This window comes from Strongylocentrotus purpuratus, unplaced genomic scaffold (assembly GCF_000002235.5).
Source record: "Strongylocentrotus purpuratus isolate Spur 01 unplaced genomic scaffold, Spur_5.0 spur5_scaffold_19, whole genome shotgun sequence".
Classification (NCBI taxonomy): Eukaryota; Metazoa; Echinodermata; class Echinoidea; order Camarodonta; family Strongylocentrotidae; genus Strongylocentrotus; species Strongylocentrotus purpuratus.
In genome coordinates this window covers 7,139,332-7,165,836 of record NW_022145604.1, presented here as the reverse complement: position 1 = coordinate 7,165,836, position 26,505 = coordinate 7,139,332, and the positions used below count along the sequence as shown (strand labels likewise).

The 26,505-nt window shown below is 38.0% G+C and overlaps 1 protein-coding gene across 1 annotated transcript; it reads left to right on the top strand.

The window, feature by feature from the left end:
• Nucleotides 1-558: 558 nt before the first annotated feature.
• On the top strand, nucleotides 559-26,336 carry LOC100890504 (uncharacterized protein C10orf67, mitochondrial). Its single transcript, XM_030990155.1, has 16 exons — nucleotides 559-693; nucleotides 5,800-5,920; nucleotides 7,269-7,412; nucleotides 8,179-8,253; nucleotides 9,106-9,258; nucleotides 10,498-10,636; nucleotides 11,584-11,642; nucleotides 12,444-12,509; nucleotides 13,237-13,302; nucleotides 15,484-15,591; nucleotides 16,284-16,441; nucleotides 17,270-17,357; nucleotides 17,770-17,874; nucleotides 18,869-18,977; nucleotides 19,695-19,779; nucleotides 23,484-26,336. Exons 1-16 carry the CDS (start codon nucleotides 587-589, stop codon nucleotides 23,542-23,544), a joined length of 1,644 nt encoding a protein of 547 aa, XP_030846015.1. The 5' UTR covers nucleotides 559-586; the 3' UTR covers nucleotides 23,545-26,336.
• Nucleotides 26,337-26,505: the final 169 nt, after the last annotated feature.

The following is a 26,505-nucleotide window of genomic DNA, read 5'->3' as shown; positions in this document are numbered from 1 at the left end:
TTTTGTTAATTTTTTTTTGTTCAGTATTAAAATCTGTCTAGGAAAAAAGAAGAATTTCAAAAGTAAAAGAAAATAATGTAAACAAATTAAAGATAGCATTTTTGGAATGTTGTTGAATTGGCCTTTCCAGTGGGTAAAGTAACACAGAGCTTAGCAGTCGAAGATACGATTGATGTTTGCTACTTATTACACTGGTCACTATGTGCAGTCAGTGGTAATAATCATTTTAATCCATTGGTAAGATTTGTGTTACGGGTGCCCAGATTGATTGGCCTTTGATGTGTGCCCCCCCCCCCCCCACCCCCCGCTCGCGTTATTTTTTTCTGCGGCACAGATTGGGGTTAGGTGCGTGTTGAGCCTATGGGAAAATTTAGGGTTAGGGTTAAGATTAGGGTTAAATCAAGACCTCTTTAAAAAAAAAAAAAAAAAAAACCCAATCTGTGCCGCAGAAAAAAATGACGCCCCCCGCTCCCCTCCTCCCGAGGTTCAACGATCCTTCTCCACGATCACTTTCGAATTCTGCGTCGACCGACCGTAGATGGCGTATCACCATTTTCTCGGCTGTGTAGTTTTTCTTGACAACAAAATGGATGGTGACAACAATCCACCGAAGTCGAAGGCAACGACTAAAAAACTGGCTAATATTACTGCAAATGATGGAGCTGTTGTACCCTACGATATGGATGACATCCAGTAAGTTCTTACGTTAATTATGAAAACCATTAAAAGTATGTAGTGAGTTCTAACAAGTGGAAAATGAGTAGTTGGTCATGGCATTCTTTGATCTGGAATCCAGCCCAGCCTGGCCCATGCCGCCGCCCAACGCCGGGCGGGCTCTAAACCCAGGGAGCTCCGCCGTCGAAGGCGTCGGAGCTCCAGAGCCTGCATAGGAAAACGATTCAAACAGCGGGTTGGGGCAAATTTTTTTCGAAATGTAAAGAAGTAGTAATTACAATTTCGACGTACAGTGTTGTTTGGCTCGTCTGGCCGGACAACCACTTGAAATTATAATTTGAAGAAGTCTTTGAGTTTGACTTTGATGGGGAAAAGCCAAAAGGGTGATTCCTCATCCTGACCCAATTTATCCCATGTGATGATGTTGTAATATTGTTGATTCAACATGGCAAACAGAGCTGCCTAGTAGTACGGATTTCCTGTTAGTGTGTGTGTGTGGAGCAGTACACAGGTCCTGTTTTTGTGCAGTCAAATTTGATCTTGTTTGACATCTTTTTGCTGGTATAAATGGATTTGTTGCATGAATGTTGATGCTATACATGACTAGTTTAGTGTGAGCATACTCTTGGGATGGAATGGAGTAGTTTTGTCCTGTATTTTTGAGCTACTTCGTGGTACTTGATTTGGCTTTTTGGACTGACTTCACATACTGTGCCCACCTATATATATTCAAGCTGGTTCACTAGTTGTTACTATTCATGCTGTACTGGAGTCATACCATGGCTTGCCATTGAATCTGCATGCATGTACATGTATGTATGTATTTATATCATAATACATTATCTTGTATGCTTAGTCTCACCATGCCACTGGCTGGTAACTCAATCTAGTGTCGGTGGGTGATACTATTAGTGCACCATAGGTATGAATCTCGGGCGCATCACAACATTGCCATTTTTGTGCTGCATTGAGGGTAGAGATTCTAATATTAAGTCTCACCATGGCATTGGCTGGTAACTCAACCCCTGCAGCCATGTTTGTGTGCGTGTTCATACTGATATCAGTATTGCTACTGAGTGGTGATGTGGAAATAAATCCCGGACCTAGGAAACCCAAGTTTCCATGTGGTGAATGCCACAAGGCATGCACGTCTTATAAAGGAGCCAAAGCAAGTATACTGTGTGAATCATGCGACACCTGGTTCCATGCTGATTGTGTAAACATTGGCAATAGTTTCTTGGCTGTTCTCGGAAGATGTGATACACCATGGGAATGCTGTAACTGTGGATTGCCTAAGTTCTCATCCAGCCTATTTGACACTTTACTAATGTCCGGATCATCGGACACTGACAGAAGCAGCGAGTCATCAAGCTTAACACATGACAGCAGCTACTCAACTTCAAGTTCTGCTTCTCCCGGACCACCACAGACTTCGTCCTCTCCTTCGAAGAGCCTGTCTCCCCAAGGTAAACTACGCTTCAAAACTCTGACTATTAACTTCCAGAGCATAGTTTCAAAGAGGGAGGAATTTTGGTGCCTTGTGGATGCAGTTAAGCCAGATGTAATCATGGGCTGTGAAACATGGCTCAAACCGAGCATAAGTGAAGGAGAAATCTTCCCGCCTGGCTACAATGTGTATAGGAAAGATCGTAATAACGGGTATGGTGGAGTTTTGCTCGCCATCTCCTCAAGCCTTGATAGCTATCAGGTGCAGGTGACTAGTGAAGCTGAAGTGGTTGCTGCAAAGATCGTGAACAGAAACAACAACAACAGTGTTATTTTTGGAGCTGTTTACCGACCTCCAAACACCAACCAACCTTATATGGACAATATGAACCAGTTCATACGAGAACTGTGCATGTCTAATCCTGGCACAGCGTTGTGCATCGGAGGAGACATGAACTTGCCCGATATAGACTGGGAGACAGAAGAGATAAGATCCCATCAATACAGGAAATCCCTAAGTGAGACATACCTGCAGACTCTGGCAGATGTAGGACTTGGTCAGATTGTCAACTTCCCAACAAGAGGATCTAACACACTCGATGTCATCATCACAAATCGCCCAACGTTGGTTGGGCAGTGTGAGCCTATGCCGGGACTCGGTGACCACGATGTGGTATTCATGGATTTGTCTGTCAGAGCGTATAGGAATAAACCTATCCGTAGGGAGATATTCCTCTGGAAGAAGGCAGACATTGACGGTATTCATACAGATGCTAAAGCATGGGCAGACTGCTTTGTAGCTTCTCATGACACAACATCTCCAGTTGAAACTCTCTTTGCTGAAATCCAACAAGCCCTGGATAAAATTCTAAGGGACCATGTGCCAACCAAGATGACTTCGACACGGCCAAACCAGTGTTGGTTTAACACCGCCACGAAACGCATATGTCGCAAGAAGGCCAGAGCCTATAGGAAGGCTAAGAGGATCTCATCCATGCGTGGTAGTGATGCAAAAGCAACAATCAAAGCTTGGCATCGCTACAACGCTATAAAGACGACCACACAAAAGTTGTGTAGACAAGCCTACAACAAGTACCTTGCTGACTTGATTGACAATGATCCAGGCTGCAACAAGCGTCTTGGAGCCCTTGTGAGAACCATGCGCTGTGATCACATGGGAGTAGCACCATTGAAGGAAGGCAACATACTTCACTGTGACCCGAAGCAGAAAGCCAGTATCCTGAACAGGCAGTTTGCCTCGGTGTTCACCACTGATGATGATGACACAGCTCTACCAGACCTGGGACCCAGTCCTTATCCAGCCATGGATGATACATCAGTTAGCCGAGCAGGCGTAGCGAAATTGTTGAAGAAACTGAAGCCACATAAAGCTACTGGGCCAGACGGCATCTCTGCTAGACTCCTCAAGGTGACAGCTGATCAGATTTCACCTGCCATTAGTTTGCTTTTTGAGGCCTCCCTACTTCAAGGCGAAATTCCTTCTTACTGGAAGAAAGCATATGTTGTTCCTATCCACAAGAAAGGGTGTAAGTCATCTCCAGCAAACTACAGACCAATCTCACTGACAGCAATCTTATCAAAACTATGTGAACACATAGTGCATTGTGCTGTCATACATCACCTGATCAATCACAACCTGTTGTCAGACTCACAACATGGTTTTAGGAAGCGAAGATCGTGTGAAACACAACTCATCCTTGCCATCAATGACCTTGCCAAAGGACTGGATGATAGAGAGCAGATAGACTGCGTCTTGTTAGACTTTGCCAAAGCGTTTGACAAAGTCTCTCACCGACGACTCCTCCTCAAAGCTGACTATTATGGTATACGTGGCACTACTCTTAAATGGATCGAAAGCTTCCTTAGTGGCCGCACTCAACAAGTCACACTGGAGGGCCAGCGTAGTCACGAGGCCAAGATTACATCTGGAGTGCCCCAAGGTAGTGCTCTCGGCCCGCTGCTTTTCCTCATATACATCAATGACCTACCAGACAGTGTCAAGCACTCAACCATACGCCTCTTCGCTGATGACTGTATGCTATATAGACGCATCAGATCAGTCCAAGATTGTACAAATCTTCAGGAAGATCTTGACAGGCTGCAGGAATGGGAGAGAAAGTGGCGGATGGAATTCCACCCGTCCAAGTGCCAGACTCTGAGAGTCACCAACAAGAGGAAACAAATCCTAGGCCTGTATAACATCCACGGGCACGACCTGGAATTAGTGAGTTCCGCCAAGTATCTTGGAATCAACATCGATCAGAAGCTCAACTTCAATAGTCATGTTGATACTACAGTCAAGAAGGCTAATTCTGTGACAGGCTTCTTGCGACGGAACTTTAAACACTGTAGACGGCGGATCAAGCAGGCCACATACTTTACATACGTCCGACCAGTGGTGGAATATGCTGCAACAGCATGGGAACTACACACACAGCGGAATGTCAACAAGATTGAAATGGTCCAACGAAGGTGTGCTCGCTACGTCACCGGTGACTTTAATCAAACCTCCAGTGTAACGGCTATGCTTGAAAACCTGAATTGGCCATTGCTACTCACCAGACGCCTTCACAGCCGCCTTGCCATGCTGTATCGCATCCGTTTCAACCTTGTCGACGTTACCTGGCAGTCCTTTCTCACTGAACTGACATCAATAACAAGAGGACATGGATCTCGTTTTAGGCCATTCAACTGCAGTAGTCAGACCTATGCTTCTTCCTTCTTCCCAAGAACCTGCAAGGACTGGAACAACCTTCCACAGGACCCAGCCCAATACCACTCTCTTGACGCCTTCAAGGTCTTCTTGAGTGGGATGCAGATGTAATGTCTACAAGACTGGGAATGTTTTTTACTTACACATGTATATATGCACCTGCACAACAAGAACAACAAGTTAAAATGTGGAATGACAGGACATGTGAAAGTCTCCACATATACACACAAAACCAGTGCGATTATCTTCATCACCATGAAGCGGCACTTAACTGGAAGAAGAATTGGTACAGAAATAAACGATCATTACGGCAGTAGGGTAGAATGCCCAGTATTCGGTCACTTAAAATTAAGGGGAAATCGCTAATATTTTGAATTCTTGCCTCTTTTATTTGGCAATCTACCCATCCAAAGAAAAGATAATTATTCCTCTAACAGGATTTTATAGACACTTAAAATTTACTTTCTCACAGGTTTCACAGCAAACTGCTGTACAATTACAATACAATTGTATACTGTACAGACAAAGGGGTGCGCACGCGTGCGTGAAGTTAGCGACTGTAATCTCAGATCCTTATTATGAGGATGATTTCACTCAAACTGATTTCACTCAAAATTGGTACTTAAGTGACAATTGATAACACCTCAATAGCAGTAGAATACAATTTTTTGAACTTAGTCTGCTGATATTAAAAAGAATAATTTAAAAATTCAAATTGTAAGTCCAGTGTCAAATTTGCCGATCAGCCACGTTGGTGCTATTGTGTGGAGTCTATGCAATAGTGTGTGGTGTGTGTATCTGTGTATAATACCTGCCTCTCAGCAAGTATGCAGTGCTAGAGGTCAATACGCATTTAATAGCATTGACTCTCTATGCTTTGCTGGAGTGGTATGATTAGGTTTCTCTCGTTTGGGTTCTAATCTAATTGTTCCTATTCTACCCAGGCCTTCCATCTCGGACCAGCAGAAGGTTGGGTTCTTCCGTCAGGACCGGGCTTCCCAGACCCTGGAGTCTGAGATCCTGGAACTCAAGCAGATGACCTTCGTTCTGCAGACCTTGCTCAGGGTAAGTCCAGTCAAACCAAATTTAGTGGCCATACGTAAAGGAAGACCCCTGTCATTAAAGACTGCTTTTTGGGGGGAGGGGCACACATAGCTGCATTACTATCCTGGCTGTGTATTAAAAGCTGTTTTATTGATTATCAACATTTCAATCATCGCTGTACAAAACTCAACTGATTTCACTAAAAATCGGTACTTTAATGACAATTGATGACATCTAGATAGCAGTGAAATACAATTTTTTCTACTTACTGATGTTAAAAAGAATAATTTAAAAATTCAAATTGTAAGTCTGGTGTCAAATTTTCTAATCGGCCACATCAGTTATATTGTGTGCAGTCTATGCAATAGTGTGTGGTGTGTGTATTCGTGTATAATTATACCTGCCTCTCAGCAAGTATGCAGTCATTGCAGTGCTAGAGGTCAATACGCATTAGCATTGACTCTATGCTTTGCTGGAGTGGGGGAGGGGGGCGGGGGGGGGGGGGGGTACGTTCCATTGAAAATTGCCCTCATTGAAACCTATACATTGTGAGATATAGCATTTATAAAACCCATGAGATTTTATAACACATGGTATGGTGGTCAGTTACCTATATCAACCAAACGTTTTAATGTTGAAGTCTTCATCCCTAGGCCAGATACCTAGCCTTTCACCTATTTGCAGCCTTTAACCTTATGCTATATATTTGATAAAGTGTAAATCTGGAGCAGTCGATACCAAAGCAATTGTCACCTCACTGCCTGTAAAGTCATTTTGTTTTCTCACTGGAGTGGTCTTCGTATGCAGGTTTCACTTTATGAGTTTTTCGTTTATCCCTCTAGACCAACATGTACTGTACATGTTGTGTCCTATTTCCCTATTCTATACAGTACCCACAAACATTCTGAAGGCTTTTGTATCATGGCACTCCCAAATGATGGAGACAGAAAAAATTGTTTTGTTTATGTAGAGTAGAAAATTTCAAGATAGATTACTTTTCTCTTCAGGAAAAAAACAAATTACATGTAGATGTATTGATTAGTTATACAGTCAAACCTGTCAGCAGCGACTGCCCAAGGGAAACACAAAAATTGGCTTTTGTAGACAGGTTTATTTCGTACTTGATACAATGAGAAACCATTTTCAAGGGAAACAACAAATGTGGTCTTTGTAGACAGGTGGTCACTAAAGCAGGTTTGTTAGCTTTGGATGGAGTGGGAGATTTCTTTTTCTGTATCATTTCCAATCCAAATTTTAAGTCTGAATTAATTTCTTGTGGGTAAAATTGATCAAAGAATGTACCTGATTGTAAGTCTTTGACAGAAAATTCCCTTACTTTGAAATTTACATTTTTTCTTATCTTTTGTAGGAATCAAAGGAGCTGAAACGAGAACTTGCAGTGGCTAAGCAGGTGATGAGAGCAGACTATGAGAACAAACTCCAAGAAAAAGCTCTTGACATGTACTGCAGAATCAACGAACATGTGGAAGCCCTGGAAAAGGCCCATCGAGAGGTGAGTGAAGTATATAGAAACTCTGATACTGGGACTACTACCCCCTCCATAATAATAATAATAATGATAATAATTGTAATAACGATAATAATAAACACAATAAAACCTATTTTTTGTTAGACGGCCAACTAAAGCACCTGATGAAATAAATTGATCCGGCCAATGAAAAATCAAAGTGAAAAGAGTGTTCATAGAATGGGAAAGAAATGTACAAAAATCTACAGAAATCTATAGAATTCTACAATAAAATGATGAGAAAAAGTAGGAGAGAATTCTTGGACACCCCTCCCCACCCTCATAAAACTGACATCTAGACAATTACCCTTAGGACAATAACTACCTGGACAATTCCAGAGACTATTCTTTTTCAGTTTCAAAATCAGTTTGTCAAATTGTGAAGCTTAGTATCATCGAACAATAGAAGGGTATCCAAAAATGAAGAAGGAGCCGTACTCAAATACTTTTCAAGAAGTTTTGTTCAGGCATCAATCAGATTTTTGGTTAGACTTGGGATATAACACCTTGAAAGCTTGCAGTAGGAAACATTTTGAGGCAAACCTATAAGAGGTACAGATGCCTCAAACAATAATTTTGATATGTTTTGATCAGGATAGATGTTCAGGCTTTACAGTTTTTCAGTTTTTCATCTGACTAGCTTGGTATGGTAATAAGGAGATTCATTCATCTCTTGACCAAGATTTATTCATTTTCATGTGTTTTATTTCTCTCTCTCTCTCTCTCTCTCTCTCTCTCTCTCTCTCTCTAGCGCGTGGAGGTAGTGAGGAGAAGCTTCAGACAACAACTCACAAATAGCATCGCAAAGATCGCCCATGATTGGAAGGTAAGCTCCTTTCATCTATAAAAGTCGGTTGACATAGAAGTATAAATTGATTCCTGTTGATGTGCAGGGCTGCATATATCTCATATTTTGTTATTCAAACGTCTAAATATATTTCATAAATTTTAAAATATTTTTTAAAATAATTTTCTCAGACCTGCGTGCTAAGCTCCACCCTAATAAAAAGCTGCAGATCATTCATCTTGTGACCAGGATTACAAAATCAATAAGAATGCACAGAAATTGAAATAAAAAATTATGAGATTGTTTGATTTCTTTAGTTTTTTTCTTCATTTTAGTATTTTAATCTCATGAGAGCAGGATGAAAGGTATCAGTAAGCAATTCTTTGATATTGTAGTACTTATTTTCTTTTGAAAACAACCTTCATATATTTCACCAATATTTGAAATTCTTGCATGTTTCTACCTGCAAGTTAAATGAATAATGGATTGAATTCATACAATTCACAAAACGTCTTTTGCTGCAAAATATCGCCACCATTGATGATTTGCAAAATGTTTAAATTGCAAACGTTTCTTGTCTTACAGCTTTATGAAAAAGAGAATTAAAGACCAAAATATATTAATTTACCATGGAAATAAAACTATTTAAAAAGCATCATAAGCATCATTACATGAAGTGAAATCATATTTCACTTTTTCATCATTTGGAGAGTTTTAGATTAAGAAAAGAAGAACAAGAAGAATAATAGGCACCATATTTTTATAAAGCATATTTAATTAGGTTTAAAAAGAATCAAACAAGCATTTGGTGCAATTATTATAACTTGAATCAATGCACCTGAAAAGGGGGAAATTCATACATTCTAATTCATGGTTTCTTGTTTATCCCAGAATCATGCAAGTAAAAAGATGAATGCTGAGCTGAAGAAACAGAATAGTAACACCGCCGCCCTACAAGATGAGCACAAGGCACTACAGAATCAGGTAGCATCTCAGGAAGGCATCATCGAGATGCTCAAGATGCAACTAGAACAACAGGCAAACGTGAGTAAACCTGTCTCATGGATAGGATTTAAAGCTATTGGTGTTGTTCATGGCTGGACCCAGTCTTATTGACAGTTGCAACTGCTTGGGATTTATCACAATCGCAAACTTGTAATATTCCTATCTCTATTGTTATTTAATGATCAAATTGAATCATTTTTACAGTTTATAACATACAGCCCATATCTACAATGGCATATGTGTCCTGAGTGTTTCACAAAGATCCTAAGTAGAACTTAACACTAAGTTGGACTTAAAAAGTATGGACAGCCATTGGAGCCTTAAAATGAAATATATTTAAAAGCAAAAATTGGAGTATTTTAGACTTTTCATCAATTCCACATCAAGAACATGAAATCTCCCATGATAATAGAAAATATGAATGATTTGAATCAACATTTTATGCCTTCTAAAAAAAAATTACAAAATATTTTCAAGGATGCTAATGGCTTCCCATAAATTTTAAGTCCAACTGAGGCTGCGTTCATGCTTAAATTTTGAAGGCAGAATGAGCGATCTGAAACGCTCATCGTAAACGCTCATCGTGATCGCAGTTCCACGATGTAGTGTTCATGCTTACTTCTCTGGCTCCCCCAGGCAATTCTCAGTGTGTGGCCTTAATTGGTCTTCCAGCTGGATTCGCAAACCTTCACTGTGCATGCTACGTAGACCCACTAGAGGTCAGTGCGTTGACCCCATTTAAACGCGTTTACAAATTGTAAACGCATCTTTTTGTGAGTTTACGATCGGCGATCGTGATCGCCGTTTTTCGGTGATTCTACAAAAGTGAGCTAAGACGCAACCGTGTTTTAAACTAAACGTGTAACAGATGCCTGATTCTGGCCGTCAAAATCAAGCATGAACGCGCCCTAAGAGATAAGTTCAACTTAGGATCTTTGTGAAACACCCCCAGGCCTTCTACACTTTTGACAGATCTTAAGACATCAGAAATGTAATTTAATTTTGTTGCATGTTGTTAAGCAACTTTAGCCTATAATCGTAATTGGCCAACTTGACAACATTTTTGTTTCTTTCCATTTGTTTAAACTTTTTTCATTTAAAGCCCTACTGCACTACTTATTGCTACTTGCGCCCTCTATATTGCAAACAATACCTAATCGATGACCATTGCTTTTTAATTTCTATGAAAAATATGTTTGATAGTCTTAATAAGTTAATGAATAGATTGAAGAGTGACTTACATGCATGTAACATTTGAGATTTCTCTTTTTTCTCTAGGCCCCAAGGAGTGAGGCTTCGACACCCACCGCCGTTTATGAGGTGGAGGCGCTCAAGGATGAGATGGTGGCCATGAAGAGGAAAGTGGATGGTTTAGAATCAGCTCTAGACGGCAAAGATGAACTCATAGAAGAATTGAGTAAGTTCATAAGTTACTTAAACTGAGTGTTCTTCTTCTTCTGTTTAATCTTAAAAGGGCTTTGGAGCCTATGACAAAGATCTGCAGGAAGATTACCTGTTGTGTAATGCAGGCACACTAGACACCAGGGGGGTGTTTCACAAAGATCCTAAGTCAAACTTAACTCTAAGTTGGACTTAAAAAATTATGGAGAGCCATTTGTAGCCTTAAAATAAATACATTCAAAACCAAAAATTCAAGTATTTTAGACTTTTTATAAATTCCACATCAAGAAAATCTCCTTGAAAATAGAAAATAAGAATGATTTGAATCAACATTTTATGCCTTTTAAAATGACTTTTACAAAATATTTTCAAAGGTGCTAATGGCTTTCCATATTTGTTAGGTCCAACTTAGAGATAAGTTCAACTTAGGATCTTTGTGAAACACCCATCTGGTTTACACCCTGCTTTTAGTTGGGAGAAGTGTAGCTTTTGAAGTGCACAGGGTGTGATTCTCCTACACATAAGCCCTGCAGTTAGCGTTCTATCCGAGGAACAGAGTGTTTTCCCCTAAACCTGAGCTTGTATCGAGAACAGTGGGGAGGGACGCTTTCTGCAAATTCCTGGATTGGACTGGACTTGATTATGAATAAATGTCTTTTTACATGTAGCAAAGGAGCATCTACACAGTAATGTCTCAATTTCATCCATAAAAATGATGAAGATGTCTTTTTATATTTCCTGGCTTTCTAGAAAACAAGTAAATGTATCATTTCAGATAGTAACCTGTAAATCTATAGCAGAAGGTCTTATCTGAGGGGCCTGGTAATTGAAGAATAGTACCTTACAAAAGGGCATATGCAAGTTCATCATGTCAGTTTTTAACCCAGAACCTCTTTTTTTACGAGACTACTGATTTACCACAGAGCCATCGCTTTATCCTTTGTTTTATTTCTTTCTTTGCAGACAGAGATATGGAGAGACTGAACAAAGATGTGGAGAAAGAACGAATACACATAAAACAGGTGAGATATCATGGTATCATTTCTATTGTTAACCGTTGTTCATGTATGGTGCCGTAAAGCGAAAATACAATGAAATAAGATAACACAAGTGTAGTGCACTCCACATTTCTGTATCTTCAAACACAGAGACCAGGGGGTGTTTCACAAAACTTGTCATCAGTCACAAATGACAGTTTTTGTTATAAGCTACTGAAATCTTTGCTTCTAATTGGTTATTAGCAGATTTATCACTGATTTTTATCATTTGTCATTGAAAAAAGGCTTTGTGAAACGGGCCCCAGAGAGTATGGTAAGAGGTCTTTAACACTTTGGTTGCGTCCTTCGCCTCTCTGAACGGTCACTAGTTTGCCACACATACACATTTGCACAAAACGATAGGCACCGGTTTACAGAAGGATTGCTCTGTGCAACTCAACAGCTTTGCAACATTTCCCATTTCTGGTCTTGATAAGCTCCATGACAACCCTTTTAACACAAGTGTAGATTAATCTTGCACTTGAATCAGTTGGATAATCTTTTAGCCTTTGGTATTAATATCAATACCATGATGAGTACAGTGTGGCATAGAGAGATTGTTTTTGTGTGGCATCTAGACAGTTGATGCATACAGTGGATCTTAATAATCAACTCCAGCTGTATGTATACATAGAAATTGAAAATAATGAATATACGAATCGCTGGTGTAATGGAATCCAGCTTCTTTTGTAGCTTCTTTTTTTCACCTCACTTGCCATTTGTTCATTATCTTCGAATAAAGATAATGGGTTATAACTTTCTTCTCCTTTTTTGTTGTTTCCACAGCTACTGAAAGAGTTGGAGGAATCGAAAGCTACAGCAATGCAAGAGATCTCATCCTTGAAGAGACAGGTTAGTTCCTATCTCAGCCATTATTATAGTTGCATGCATCAATTTATGTTCCATTAGAAATCATCTACATGTAGCAGTTAAAGTGGTCCAAAGTGAAAGCTCAAGAACAGTTTCAAGAAGAAAAAAAGATAAAAATAATCTTGAACTGCAAAATTATCAACATTCCATGCAATATGGATCTTATAAAGCAACTACAGGTGTACATGTATGTATACATTAAAATAATAATAATAAATACATGAATCGCTGGTGTCATGGAATCCAGGGAAGCCATGTTTGTACAGGGTGCTACAACAAAATATTTTACCATTTTCTGATACCGGTACTTGATTCTCACTTGCCTAAGTTTTTTTTTCTTCAAAAGAGTTACTATCATTGCGTAAGGTTCTACAGGACCAATATCCCTCAAAAATAATGTTTGTGCGATATTGTGTACGTAGACAAGTAGAAGAAAGGGGAAACTTAACCTGGCATTCTATGGGATGGTGAAGTAGTGTGAAGAAAACAAAGGGTAACATTAAGACCCTGTGCACAAAACCTAATTCAAGCTTGGGTTCCTTTTCTGTACAAATGCATTTATATCTGCTTTACTTGTCCAGGAAATAAGTATGAGTAGATGAGGAAGAGGACAAACAAAAATAACAAAATGGATATGTATCATGTTGGCTGAATGATATATTTTAATGTTCTTTTTCTTTTCTATTTTATTTTTATTTTTAATTTTCAGGCTGAAAAGCAGAGACTGAACCAAGAAAAGGATATGCAGGAAAAAATGAAAAAGTCAAGAGATGAGGTAAGTCCTTTATCTGTGGAATTTCTGCAACTAATCTATTTTTTGGTCATTCTTAAGATTCACTCACTAATAAATAAGTGGGAGATCAATGCCATTTTTAAACCTGATAACATTTTGTTTTTGCTTGCCCAATTAATTTTGATTCAGTGTAATTTTGAATTACAGTAGCAGCAAAATGTCAGTTACTAGGCCACAACACCTTTACCGGCCACAAAACCTGTACAATGTAGGCATTACACATGAAAGAAGTAATGAAGAAGAGAAGAGAACATTGCTGATGTTTTCTATTCTATATACTACAGACCCATTTTATTTCTTCTTTGATCTATTATTGTTACATGGATATAAATGTCTGTATATTTGTATTATATTTATGTTGAATGTAAAAATATTATTGGATCAATAAAAAAACTTATATAACAATTAAAAGAAGAGAAGTTTCATGCTTCAAACTCAACAGTTTGTATTAGGTTACAAATTGTTGACATACCTAACTTCTTTATCAAGTGATTATGAAAACAAGTTAAGAGTAATAATCCTTCTGGTGTTTCCAAGACAATGTGCAAATACATGTAGTATTAGTAACCAGGCACACTTTTATGAAACATAGTAATGAAATATAGAAATTAAACCTATTGGGTGGTATTCCGGTAGCGCGTACTAAGTTAGCGTGTACTAAGTTAGTGTACACTTTTATGGAATGCCTGTTGCCAACTCATTTACCCTGTACAGATTATTTTAATCCTTCAATGAAAATTGTCCAAAAAATTAATTTGGAATGAAATGGAAAGAAGAAGATAATATGAGTATGAACTGAATTTCAACAAAGTCTTTGGTAGATTATCTTTGTCATGAATATTGAAGGAGGAAGATGAAACCTAGCATTCCATAGAAGTGTGAACTAAAATTCTTGTTTAGTCTGGACTAATACTCTTTTCACACTGGTTTTGCTTAACCCCGTACTTTGCTTAGCCCCGTACTATCCTTAACCCCGGACTATTTTTTTGGCTTTTCACACTCGCTGTTTTTAGTCCCGTACTAGCGCCTATTCCGGAATAAGAAAATTCCCGCTGTTCTCACTGCATTTCGTCAACCCCGGATATCGTGTATGTTATGATAGGACATACTTCGCATCTGGCCAGCTGCGATACGCTCCATTGCGTAGTACCGGACTATGTTTCGTTTCTGTTCTCATTCATTTGCTTAGCACCGCAATTGCGGGGTTAGCAGGAGTTAGCACCACAATTGCGGAGTTATATATTTTGCAGGGTTAGTTAACCCCGTACTATAGGTGGGGTTAGCCAACTTTAGCCCACTTTGGTAAAAACCAGTCTGAACAGAAAGTGGAATAGGCTTAACCCCATACTATAGGTTGGGCTAAGACCCCCCCCCCCCTTAACCCCACCTATTGTACGGGGTTAAGCATAATATTGCCAGTGTGAAAACAGTATTATAGTCCCGGCTTATCTTATGAGAATACCACCCATTGACTCCTGAATTCTCTCATTCCTATAAAGGCTTCATATAGGAACCGTCTGGTAACTCTGGTTACAGCAGACAATTGGTTAAACTATCTTTTGACCATGCAGTTGAATGTGTGTTTCAAGGTCCATGTGATATCTCTGCCTGGCCCGTTATCTTTATTTATTCAACTATACATAAAGGCAGTAGGGCACAGTCGTTGTAGTTGAACACAATGGCCCTGTGCAAACATGAGCAAGTCAGTGATTATAAGTTAAAACTATTTGATAGCAGTGCAATCTGTATTAAAAAAGAGCGCTGTTAAAAAATAGCCTATTTGGTGTATGAAATGCTCACATATGTATAAAACATCCTATTTTGTGTATAAAATGCCCATTTTGTATTTAAATTGCTCTCTATTGTGTATGAAATGGCTGATTTGTGTAAGAAATGCCATAAGGTTTTTAATTTTTGTTTAATGCATGCCCTAGTTATATATGAAATATCCTATACAGTGAATGAAATGCCATAGTTTATGGCTAAACTACCTGTTTTTGTGTATGATAATTCCCAATTCTGTGTATAAAATGCCCACTATGCGCATAAAATAGTTTTTTAACTGTGTGTCTATAAAATTCTGTAATTTATTTATGTCCATTATAATATGCTATATTTGGTATGAAATGCTCCAGCTATTTCTTGTTTTCTTCTTGCCTTCAGATGTTGAACCTCGCCAAGCAGCACGCAGCAGACGCACAAAAGGCAGAGGAAGCAAGGATGAAACTTGAGGCGGAGAAAGAGAAGCAAGAGAGGGAACTCCAAAAGAATGTAAATATTGGCACTTCTTCCTTATTTTCAAATCGAGGGACCTCAGGGATGATAAAGAACGAGGCCCTGTTTCATAAAACTTATCAATATTATGTTACAATAACTGTTATAAGCCACTGATCGTGGCATTTGATTAGCGGAGAGCATGAAAGAGAGCCCAGAACCATTTTGTTAATGAATCTGAAAAGAACTACATGTATCCAGCTGTTTTCTAGATTTGTATATACGTATTTTCATGCATGTCTTTGAAGTTTTATATACCACACCAAAAAGTGGGATAGTTTTAGGTTTTCATATGAACGAGAGCCACACTCTGATTTTGTTGATAACAGCTGTAATTCAGTTGTAGAAAGTTATTTGACGCTTGATGGGAAATTTGATGCTAATTTGCATTTGTCACTATATGTGTAATATTCAGATATAAAGTTGTTGATGCCAAAAAATCATCCACAAGAATTTTTTCTACTCTGTTCCATTTAGGGTAAAGATTGATCCTATTCAATTATTCATTCATTTATAGAGCATTTATACAAAAGTATTTTTGAAAGTCATTTGAGGTTCAAGATTTTGTCATTTTTGTAGTACACTGCTATGTGCCACAAACTTCAGCTGTTGAAAATGAATATCAGCTTGGCAACTCAATTAAAACAGTCACTTTTGATTAGATAATCATGCTTTAATTCTATTTGTAGGAACAAGCAACCTTTGCAAAGGCAGCAGAGTCCGGAGAAGAAATATCCAAATTGAATCGACTGGAGAAACATCTGAGAGGAGAAATTGCAAGATTGAAGAAAGAGCTGGCTAAGAGCACTAAATTATGGGAGAAGAAGTTTAGCGTCTTGCAGAGAAGGTGAGTTTACATGAAAGAGCTGGTAGGAAATTAAGAGATAGAAAGAGCTAGGCAGAAAGAGAATGGGAAATAAAAGGGGAGAGAGATAGCCAAGCCGAATAAAGAGCTAGCCAAGAGCAGCAAGTTATGGGAGTTTAGCTTGCTGCAGAGGAGATGAGTTAAGAGAGAGAGAGAGAGAGAGAGAGAGCAAGGGAAAAGGGATAGATAGACAGATAAAGGGTGAGACAAAAGAAAGAGGGAGCAAGGCTAAAAAAAGAGCTTGCCAAGTGAATCAAATTATGTGAGAAGATGTTTAGCTTGCTGCAGAGAAGATGAGTTAAGAGAGAGAGAAAGAGCAATGGAAAAAGGGATAAATAAATTGAGACAAAAGAAAATGGGAGGGGAACGAGAGAGATAGAGACAAATAAAAGAGATTGCTAAGCTAGCACTAACTTGTTATCAGAAGATAATGTGTTATAGAGGGGGTTTGTTACAACTGAAATATAAAGTTGGAAGGACACTTTTTGAAAAGAAAAATTATAGAGAGACGGAGATAAGAAAAGAGGACAAGAAAGAGAGAAAATGAGTGAGAAGGGGAGTGGGGAAAGAGAGAGAGAGGGAGGGTAGGCAGAGATAGAAGAGAGAGGTGATGTATATTTAATACCAAAGAGTGCAAAGCTACCATGAGAGAGCAATTTTACTGCAGCTCATATGAAAGTAAATTAATTACAGAGACAGAGAGAGAAAATGGTAGGCCCTATAGTTTTTTTAATTTTCTTTTTTCTTAGAGATATTGTCGAATTTCAGCATTTTTTAAAATTCTGTTTCTAAAACATTGTTTGATTTCAGCATGTATGCCTTGAAGGATGAGAGCTATCTCCGACAAACGCTACAGAAGCAAGCTGCCACTCTCCACCATGCAACAGTCACGTATGCTGTAAGTATCAACACACTAATCTTGTCCGATTTAAATACTGTTAGAATAGAATAGAATATATCATTTCCATCATAGAAGACTATCTCCCAAATCTATATAGTCCAATTTGTGAGGGAAATTAATTTACACCATGGTCTAAACTACGTCGTAATTGAGTTTTCACTCTATAAGCCCGTGTATTAGTAAGTAGCTGTATTAATGCTCGCCCATTGGACATCATGACATGCATGTACTGTGCTTCTAGAGCTTCAAACCATGGATTTATTTCATGAGTTGATGTCATTCTTACTATTTAGAATGACGCCCCAGAAAACATAACGAGTCAGAAGTTTTCCATCACAATGATTAAATACCGTAGGTACATACATTTCATTGATGAAATCTCCCTGTAATCCATGTTCTTCCCACCCAGAATGATGCCCCAGGCAGCCAAGTGTCAAGAAATGCAGCCATCCAACCCCAGGCGCCCCAGCCAACACCCAACACCAAGCACAGCAAGGGACCACATCCTCCTCTGGTATGTAGTATTCTCACTTCTCACTGTAAGCTTTAAAGCCTGTCTGTATTACTTGTAGCTACTTGCGCCCTCTATATAGCAAACAATGCCTAAGTGGAATCGTTGGTCCCCCACGATCCCTTTTTTTCTTATGTTAATTGAGAGCTGATTTGACGAGATAACTACCTGTCAGTGGCCATGCAGGGAGGTCTAATCCTTCCTGACGAAACTAGTGCAGATAGGCTTAAAAAGTTTGCTGAAAAATACATGTTACTCTGGAGTATGGCAATGGCCTGAGTTTGGGCAGTGCTCCAGCACCATGTACTCCAAACTTTATTTCATTAAATAACACTTTCATTGCTTTATTTGCCTCTTTGTACATTTGCTCATGCATTTCTGCACAAAATGATAGGCACCAATTGAGGGAAAGATTCCTTCATGCAACACAGTGTCTTTGCAAAGTCATCAATTCAGTTCGGTCTTGATGTGCTTCATGAAAACCCTTCACTGGTATAGATATATCTTGCACTGGAAACAGTTTGATAACATTGAAACCTTTGTTATATCTATCTCATGTATATCTTTCCTTTGATGAATGCGATGGGCACAGGGAGATTATTTGAGTGGCATATAAAGAGTTAAGAGTAGGTTTATGATTAGGTTTCAGGTTCTGGTACTGGTTCTTGTTAGGTACAGGGTTTGATCTAGTGTTGAAGTCAAGAATTTCATTATGGGAGTAAATTGACCACATAGCAATTGTTGCCAGATCATGTGATGTAGACCTATTTCATCAATTGCAAAATTTAATTGCAAACATTTCATGAGCATGAAAGTGTCTGGTATTGTAACATTATTAAAATGCTTATTTTCTATGATTTTCATCGTATGTGTGTGATTGGGTTTTTACAGACGTGTTTCAATCAGATATGAATATTTATGTCTGAGGACCGACCTTTAACGTAACCATCCGAAAGGCGGATATTTATGAACTCTTTTACCCCTTCCTGCCTTTCAGCCCGGTATAGGTCAGATTAATCCTACCAGGGACAGAAAGTTGGATGTCATGTCAGCATACACTGTCTCCCCACCCCCAGGGCGAGGCATAGAACTTTTCTCAGTCAATGGTGAGTTCCTTAATTTTTCGAATCTACATTTATGTTTGTTTGTTTGTTTGATTGTTTTATTTATACACATCATTGCCTCTTCTTAACAAAAATAGTACTATTATAATGTACCTCAAAAGTTAACAAGCATATTTGGAGAGAAACAATTCCTTCAGTTTCTTTTTAAATACCGGTAACAAAAGAATATTACAAGTTCGTATTTCAGGTGGCAATTAAAGTGTTTGTTTGTTTGTATCATTTTTGGCTCAATACTGTTAATAGTGTTAACAGGTTGAATATTTGTTTGTGAGGGTTCAACAATAACAAATACCTTTGCTTCATTTTTTGACCGCCAAAACCAAAACTTTGTCCGAAACATGCATTTTGAAAGTTTTTCAGCAATCAAACAAACTTTGAAAATGTTACCATTTTGTTGAGTCATGCAAAGTCTGAAGGAAACAAATTTTTGTTTAAAGGTGTTCAACTGTAAAACTATCATCAAACAAAATTTTGTCTAAGAAAAAAAGAAGTTTATCAGTATGTGTTTTAATTTTGTTATGTTACACATAATACTTTGGAATGATTTTATAGCCATTTATGTCAAAATGACATTATGCAATCATGAATTCTGTAAAAACTAACATGAAAAGGTCTTATACTTCAATAAGGCTTAGTCCTGTATACATGCAGGCCATGAAAATTCACCAAGTAATGTTGTTTTATCTTTCTGCCATACAGAGGGTCAGATTGTAGAACCAGACGATGATTATGAAGCCTTCACCGATGGAAACTTCTTGCCCCTTCCTACCCCTCCCCCACCCAGGTGAGATTCAACAGTGTGCACCCCCCTCCCTTTGACTGATGTGTTGTGTAAAGTAGCATGGATAATCAGTGTCTACCAACAGCACATTTGCACAAATTTATATTTTAGAGGGGTAATATTGGTAGTGATAATAGTAGTGGTAGTGGTCATAGTAATAGTGGTGGTGGCGGTGGTACATGTATTAGGTATTAATAGTAGTGGTAGTGGTCATCATTATCGCCATTGTCATAGTCGTGGTGGTGGTTGTATAGGTATTAATAGTATTTAAAGTAGAATTAGTTGTAGAAGTGATATCTATTTACCTCAGTTGGTAATAGTACTGTAGTAGTAGCAACAGTATTGGAAATGAGTGTAGAAGTAGTTACGGTACAGTCAAACCTGTCTATAGCGGCGGTCCAAGGGAAACACAAAAAGTGTTCTTTGTAGACAGGTGGTCTTTGTAGACAGATTCCTTTAGTACATGTTTCAATGAGAAGCCATTTTCAAGGGAAAAAAAAAAAAATTGTTTTTGTAGACGGGTGGTCACTATAAAAGCTGGTTTGACTGTAGTATTCATTTCCATGTTGTGATAAAAATAGAAATGTATCAGTCGATTGAAATGTAGTAATTGTTCTAACAGCAGAAGCTTAAGTTTTATAGTAGAAGTAGTACATTTACATAGTAGCACTAGCAAGTAGATGTATGTTTGTTAAATGAGAACAGAAATTAAAATGTATGATCAAGTAAGCTTTAGTTCATGAAGAAGGAATGATGTTGCAGTACAAAAATTCAATCTATATTTGTTTCTATTGAATAACTGTTCCATCACCCTTTCTAGCAACACCCATCTCTCGCACCCCTTAACACATCCTAACTCTCACCCTGTACTTTCCCTGCCTGTACCCTCTCAGTGCAATCGACATGTATCCTAACCCAACTACCACATACATGAAAGATTACAGCAATCCTTGGTTATTTTCCAATGGTTTCTGAAGGTACTATCTAACATTTCTTAAAAGCTTATCGCATTAAAACAGGTAGTAGAAACTTAAAATTGCAGAGTGTTAAGCAAAATAATTATCATCTAAAAATTGTCAGCTATAGTGCTCTCACAGAGAAACTTGCTTAAACTTAGTTGCCGTAGAAAATATCTTTGCATATGCTAAAGGGGACTAGAATACACAGTGTACAATGAAATTTTGTAATTCTACGCACTGGGATAGAAATTTGCAGGAACTTATTTGCCTCTTAAATTATCTGTGCATTTGCTAAATGGGAATAGAAAACATTGTGAACAAATAATATCATTCTGCATGCTTGAATAGAATTTTGCCTAAACTTATTCACCTTCCTCATTATCTATTACTTTTGCCAAAGGGGACTAGAATACACAGTTTACAATGAAATTTTGATATTCTGTGTGCTCAAAGAGAAACTGCATAATTTTTTTCCTCGCATTTGAATTATACAAGTCTTTTCTGAAGGGGCACAGAAACGATCAGTGTGGTACTGGCACTGATTATGGCTAGGGTTGACACTAAAAGGGGCCCAACATTTCAAAATTATCTAGGGACTCCATCTGTCTAGACTGCTTTTGAAAAATATTGGTTACATTTATTACCCTATTTATATTTCTCTCTCCTTATCTACATTTTAAAAAAATTAAAAAATTAAAGAAAGATTGTTAGTGTGGAGCAATACATGCTTTGTTGATTACATGTATGTTGCTACAATAACACTAAACTTCTATCATTTCATGAATACTGTTTTAAAAGAATATAGTTATCTTTGAGAACGTATTTGTATGCTGGTTTTGATCTGTATCTTCCATCCCTATGTGTACAGTACTCATAGAATTTGTATACTAGTATGTAATTGAAAGAGAAATATTGGTTCACTAGAGCTCTAGTTTTGCTTTAAAAATTTATCTAGTCTGGGACATTCAGATAACAAAGCACCTGCATTTAATGTATTTAGACTGGTCTCTGTGTACTTCGTGCTAATACACTTTCATGATCACTTCTTTATTATAAAAATGTATTTCACATCCCTTTTGTGCTGTCTCTGACTTCTCATTCTAGTAACAAATTTAAAAAATAACCTTTTCTGCTCATGTTCTGCATTCTTTCTCTCCATCCCAACTTCTTCATCAATTTCTATGATGTTTCACTATGTGCTTTTATTGTTATAGACCACACTATGGCCCATTGCAAAAAACTCAGCGTTAATGGTAGCTTTACTGTCAATGGTAACTTCCATGGAAACCTATAGCTTGATTTGATTGGCTGTTATGTTGCCATGGTAGTTGATATTAATGGCAGATCAAGTTACCATCGATGGTAAGTGCTATGCAACAGGGCCCTAATGGCTTTAATACGGTACTTGTATTTCGCATTCCATGTGTTCTGTCTCTGACTTCCCATGCCATTGACAACCTCTGTCTGCCAATGCTCTGCCTTTTTGCTGGCTGTTCCCAAGTTCTTGTCACTTTTCATGATGATGTTGCATTATCTGCTATAACATTTATGTGGCTATACCCTCACTTGCTTCATAACTGGAAATGTATCATATCTACACATCTTGGTTTCCATGATTGAGTTCACCTGCACCTGTTATCAGTCAGCTATCATTGTCTTTGTGGGTTGTTTTACTTTGTGTCCTTTGTATCTGAGGTTTTTATTTGCACTATCGTCATCTTGCCTTACTCCTGCACTGCAAATTGTGTGCCTTTGCACGCTTCGTAATTAGGATTTCTTTTTTTTTCCTGCAATATGTGTTTTCAAGTTGGCTGTTTCAGTTGCACATGCCCTCTCAATTAATTCCCTGCACCAACCTGCCATACTTATATACTCTTCTATTGACTACTCTGTATTGATGTCATCCAAGTACTTCTATTCTACATGTACAAGTATGCCTACTCCCATGATATATCAATGGCAATTTTTTTCATGCAATTTTTTTCATGCAACATGCTTTATGGGATTGCTTTTCTTTTAAATCTGAGCCCTATAGCTGTTTCATAAAACTTGTTATTGTATTGTATTGTATTGTATTGGTTTATTGAGATAAAAATCATCGGACATGCAGCTAAAAGATGAAATTGTTCAATTTAAAGAGTAAAAAGTACATGGCATAACATTGCATTGATAACACATTAAAATATATAGAACACTTAACAAATATTGTGTATATTTAAATACGATTTACAGTTTCATTGATGATATAAAATTGATGTTCGTTTAGCATGAAATAGAAATTTGATAGTTAACAATTTACAGGTTTATTGCAACCGTGATACGTAGGTGGGATAACATTTAGATGTTTATACGGATAAAATACGATAAAAGATAAGATATTAAAGCTAAGTTTCAATATTGGTTATACAATAAAAACTGCCACAAATCCATGACAAATCTGCTAATAGCCAATCAAATGCAAGGATTTTAGTAGCTTATAACAATGATCAAACAGGGCCCTAGTTCATGACTACATTGGCACTGATTACTCTTACGCAACTTAACCTTTTTCACTTGCTTCCTGAATTCGCATACAGCTCTACCCTTTTAGCATGTGCATTCTCCTCATTAATGTCTGTGTATAGCCTTGCACTCGCTCCAGCCCTGCACAATCTCTATGTATGCCTGTGGTGGATAACCTGGTATTGTATTGCTTGCATTCTGGTGAAAATACTGATCTTTATAATATGTGCTCTGTCGCCCTCTCAGGTGGATAAACGACGACAGCAGACCTCCGTCCGCCAACCCTGGTATTTTGATGGCATCCTGATTCCTGCTAATGTTGGTGAACTTCTGGAATATAAAGCTGTGGTCTTTTTGGTTCATTTTGCCCCCAAATCTTGTAGCATATTCCACTAAAGACACATGATCTTGGTTTTTCCTGGGAAATTTGACACCGTTCTGCTATATATACATGACGTTCCTGATAAAGGATGTTATAGATCTGTCAAAAAGAGTGGTCTTCACTTTGATAGCTGAGAGCTCTTGCATAATGTGCGCATCCTCCACCAACTTCAGAAGTATTCCAAGACCATTGCGTTGCTATTCCATTGTTACACCAGTATTACTTCATGTTGGTTTGCTATTTCATCAGGTCAAAAAGAAAGGACAAATGATGAGGTGTCTGAAGTATAAAGAAATAAAGGGTTTTACATGACTTCACGACATGAACAAATAAATGTTCTTACTTCAACTCTTTTCTGCCCCTGTATAAGTATGGAGTTACATGTACATGTACATTGTTAATGGGGTACAGAGCAAACACCACCATGGCCATTGATTCGCTACTCAATTGTTAAACCAGTATTACTTCATGTTGCTTTAATTTTTCATTAGGTTAACGAAAAAAGAACAAATGATGAGGTGTCTCAGGACAAGAACAAATTCATTTTCTTACTTTAACTCCTTTCTTACCGACCTGTATAAGTCTTGAGTTACATGTACATTGTTAATAGATACAGAGCAAACAACTATTCAAAAGGAAGGCTGATCAAATGTTGTGAGGAAGCCATCGGTTGGTCATCTGGATACAGTGATAATATTTTTATTTTTTGTAAAAGTGCTCCACGCACTATTGGGTACACTGTGGTGAAGGCTCTTGACTCTCGTATGAGAAGTCTGGATTGTGATCCTTGAAGAGTTCTTACAATGTACATCTTCGCACAAGATGTTGTGCCAACTTTTTGTCCCAGGTGTATTAAAAATGGATACCTGGCAATGCTGGAGACTGGGGTAATATTTGCCATGCACAGATGGTGTGGTATTAATACTTGATGTGGCTACCCTGTTCATTACGCCGGCCCAAGTAAATAGTTTGTTACTTGATGTAAAGGTGTCACTGGCCATTTTTTGTTCTTCTTTAAAAATTGGTCACATGTATTGCCCCATTTATATTTCATCTCATTATCTACCTTTAAATTTCCACTTACTTTTCTTTCTTTTCCCCTTCTTCTCTCCCCACCTCATTCTTGCTGTTTGACTGTAGCTATTCCATTGGTCAATATCTTTCTCTGTCTTTCTCTCTCTCTGTCTTTCTTTCTCTCTCTCTCTCTGTCTTTCTCTTTCTCTGCTTTCTTCTTCTCTTTTGGATTATCTCTCTTTTACATTCTCTCACTTCCTCATGCTCTTTCTCTCTCTCTTTCTATTTCTGTGCAAACTCTGCGTCATAGGAGCTTTTAGTGTACCCAATGTGACCTTTGTGACTGGTCAGGTATGCAGTGATATCGATACACCGCCTGGGTATTATTGGAAGGTATTCATTTTCATTTATGCAAGAGGTATGGTTTCAATTCCATACACTCCCACATACATGTACAATGCATGGAGATGGCAGAACAAATGAAGAACAGAATCTAGTCTTTTCTCGAACACAATGGGCACTGTATTATCAAAACTTCTGTGTCAAGAGATCAATGTGCTTGGTTGTTGAAGATCTTTTCCACAAAATGCCCTCTTCTTTAAATCAATAGTTGAAGAATAATTTCTGTAAAATTGTAGCCGACCCAGCCACGTTTAATACCATTTGCCCAGTTTAATTTACAGATGAAAAGGTTGGCATTCAGCGCTTCATAAATCAGTGGAATAACTTGATGCACTAGACAGAATAGGGCAATTGAAATTGTGACATGTTGTATTGTGCCTAGTCTTGAGGTTGACTATTTCCCAATTCTAGCTACCGCAACTACAGTATTTGGCCATAGAGGGCAGCACCTGCCACGAGCGTATTTGGCAAAGGCACTTCCGGTTCCCATACAAATACAATGGGTCAAGAACTGGGAAGTCTGATAAAAAATTATAGTTTACGGTATATGTATAAGTAACAGAGTATGATGGTGCCCACATAGATCTCATCAAATCGTTGGGGGAGTAGATGAAACCTGAATAATAGCTTAGTAAAATAAGAAATCAGTTGACACTGCAGTACATTCTCTATAAAAGCTGGAAGAAACCTTGTTGTATCGTCTTCCTAGATATTGTAATTGCACATGTGCATATTACATGTTACTTATGTTATAGTGTTTGATCTTTTTCCCCTCCGAAAGTTCTTGAGTATATTTTGAGAAGATACTTAAAACTGCTGATAGTATATGCTAGCTTGTTCAGTTTTTAAACATATGCACGCTGTATCGATCAATCATGTCGCGAGCCAGAAGGGAATTTAACTATGTAAAATTAAATGCAGCTCTTCGCAAATAAAATGTAAATATTTAGATGCAAGGTATTCACTGCTGTATAGAACATTTTACTGTATATATTGTAAATAAGATTACTTCCATTATACATGTATGTATTAAAGTAAAACCGTCCAAAATTTATAGTGATGAATGTATATGCAATTATTGTTGCCTTGTGAATGAATACTCACCGATCAATTTTATTTATTGAATTAAATTGTCTCAATATAAACACCCACCAAATGCGAATGAAGTCAGTGAACAATATTTTCTTATCTTTTTCCTACCATTTGTAATAGGCAAAGGTGTTACATCATACATGTACATTATTGGTTCTGGTGGAGAGGAAAGTATTTTCATGAATAAATGAGGCAATAGTTCCTTTAAATTTTACTTATTGCTGATTGATTTGTCAGTTGTCTTGTTCGTTTTGAAAGATCATTTGCCTCTTGTATCTCATGGCCTCCTTCTTATTGCTAATTTCCTTTCTTTCCAAATTTCCCTCCACATTTTTCTCTTGATATCTCTCGCACTCCATTTTCCGAGCTCTTGCACCC